The 2,654-nt window shown below is 41.6% G+C and overlaps 1 protein-coding gene across 1 annotated transcript; it reads right to left on the reverse strand.

Annotated features, from left to right (window-relative positions):
* Positions 1–264: 264 nt before the first annotated feature.
* On the reverse strand, positions 265–996 carry LOC143588329 (uncharacterized). The gene has a single exon (XM_077069362.1). It carries the CDS (start codon positions 994–996, stop codon positions 265–267), a length of 732 nt encoding a protein of 243 aa, XP_076925477.1.
* Positions 997–2,654: the final 1,658 nt, after the last annotated feature.

The following is a 2,654-nucleotide window of genomic DNA, read 5'->3' on the forward strand; positions in this document are numbered from 1 at the left end:
AATCAATATACAAAGAATACAACTTACAAGTGCCGGGTTGCCTCTCGGTTAGCGCCGAATTGAATGTCTACAGCTCGACATCCCTTGGTTCTTTCAGTTAACCAAATAAGTCGGCTTGTCCGCCAAGAAGAAAACTTCCGACTCATGTATCTCCTTGTTCAATCCGCATCTTCCAAGTAAGGCTTCAACCGATGGGCATTCACCACTTGCCTCAAATGATCATCAAAATCTTCTATTTCAACCTCACCATACTTTCCAACCCTCTTAACCTGATAAGGTCCCGTCCACTTGCTCTTCAATTTGCCTAGGAAAAAGCATCAATCTCGAATTGTACAACCACACTCGTTGTCCTTTTTCGAATGTCATTCTTCTTAGCTTAGCATCGTGAACTCTCTTCAACTTATCTTTATAAGTTGATCCACATTCATAAGCCTCATCTCTCAACTCTTCCAGCTCACATATGTTCAACTTCCTTTGTTTACCTGCACACTCATAATCTAGGTTAATATTCTTAACTGCCAATAGAGCACGATGGGCTAGCTCAACAGGTAAATGACACCCTTTCTCGTAAACCAACCGATAAGGGGTGGTTCCAATAGGCGTTTTATAAGCGGTACGGTAAACCCATAAAGCATCATTTAGTTTATTCGACCAATCTTTCCGACCAGGCCTTACCGTCTTTTGTAAAATTTCTTTGATTTGCCTCTTGGAAACCTCCACTTGCCCACTCATTTGAGGGTGATATGGAATGGCGATACGGCGGTTTGCGCCATACCGCTTAAGAAGTTTGCCAAAATTGAAAATTTTGAAATGTGAGCCCCCATCACTAATGATAATGCGGGGGACACAAAAACGTGAAATAATGTTAGACTGGACAAACTTACAAACAACGGTATGGTCATTCGTCTTGGTGGCGATTGCTTCTACCCACTTAGATACATAATCGACCGCCACCAAGATATAAAGATTACCAAATGAATTAGGAAACGGGCCCATGAAATCAATCCCCCAAACATCAAAGATGTCGACATCGAGGATTGGTTGCATAGGCATCTCGTCCCTCTTTGAAATACCGCCCATTTGTTGGCATCTAACACAATTCTTAACAAACGCTGTTGCATCTTTAAAGATGGTGGGCTAATAAAATCCACACGCAAGCACGCGATGTCCCGTCTTCTGGCCGCTGAAATGGCCTCCACACGCTAATGAGTGAGTATGATGCAAGACACTTCGAACCTCTTCCTCTAGTATGCAACGCGTCATCACTTGGTCAGCACCAACCTTCAACAAATCCGGATCTTCCCACACATAGTACTTTACCTGAGAGAGGAAATGTTGCTTCTTCTTCCTCGGCCAAAATTTAGGAATTGTATCTACAACAAGAAAATTAATAATGTTAGCATACCATGGTAAGGTTGAAACAGAAAAAAATTGCTCATCCGGAAAGAACTCATTAATGGCCCTCTCGTCCTTCTCCTCATATTCTTGTCCAACAAGTTTCGACAAATGATCTGCTACCACATTCTCGCTTCCTTTCTTGTCACGGATCTCCACATCAAACTCCTGGAGCAGTAATATCCACATGATCAAGCGCGGCTTTGCATCTTTCTATCTATCAAGTACTTGACTACGCTATGATCTGAAAAAACAATAATTTGAGCATCGAAACTTATCAAGCGCATACACTACCGCAAGCAACTCCTATTTCGTATTGGTGTAATTAATTTAAGCATCGAAAAGGGTTTTGCTCGCGTAGTATATGGCAACGTGCTTCTTGTCCACCCGTTGACCCAAAATGGCCCCGACCTCGTAGTCGCTTGCGTCACACATGATCTCAAATGGAAGTGACCAATCAGGTGACAACAAGATTGGGGCTTCAACCAATTTGTTTCTTTAGGAAATTAAAAGCTTTGAGACATTCTTCGTTAAAAACAAATGACACATCTTTTAAAAGAAAATTACACAACGGTTTATGTATGACACTAAAATTCTTAAGAACCGTCGGTAAAAACCAGCATGACCCAAAAATGCCCTTACCCCTTTTATATTAGTTGGCGGTGGTAAATTAGATATGACTTGGATTTTTACCCGGTCAACCTCAATCCCCCTACTTGAGATGACATGTCCCAAAACCATCCCCTCTTGCACCATAAAGTGGCTATTTTCCCAACTTAAGACCAAATTCGTTTCCACACATCTTTTCAAAACCTTAGTTAATTCATTTAAGCATTTTTCAAAAGATGACCCGAAAATCAAAAAATCGTCCATAAAAATCTCAAGAGAATCCCCGACCATATCTGAAAAGATACTCATCATACACCTTTTAAAGGTGGCCGAGGCATTACACAAACCAAAACGCATTCCCCTAAATGCGAAAGTGTCGTATGGACATGTGAAAGTGGTCTTATGTTGGTCATCGGGATGGATAGCAATCTGATTGTATCCCAAATAGCCATCTAGAAAGCAAGAAAATTTCTAACCTGCAAGTTTCTTGATGATTTGGTCAATGAACGGCAAGGGAAAATGGTCTTTGGATGTTGCCCGCATTTAACTTTCTATAATCAACACAAATCCGCCACCCAGTTACCGGTCGGGTGGCGATTTCCTCACCTTTCTCGTTACGGGTTATCTGAATACCCGCCTTCTTCGGAATC

Source organism: Bidens hawaiensis, unplaced genomic scaffold (assembly GCF_021521415.1).
Source record: "Bidens hawaiensis isolate Kalapana, Puna unplaced genomic scaffold, B.hawaiensis_p1.1 tig00036318_1, whole genome shotgun sequence".
Taxonomy (NCBI): Eukaryota; Viridiplantae; Streptophyta; class Magnoliopsida; order Asterales; family Asteraceae; genus Bidens; species Bidens hawaiensis.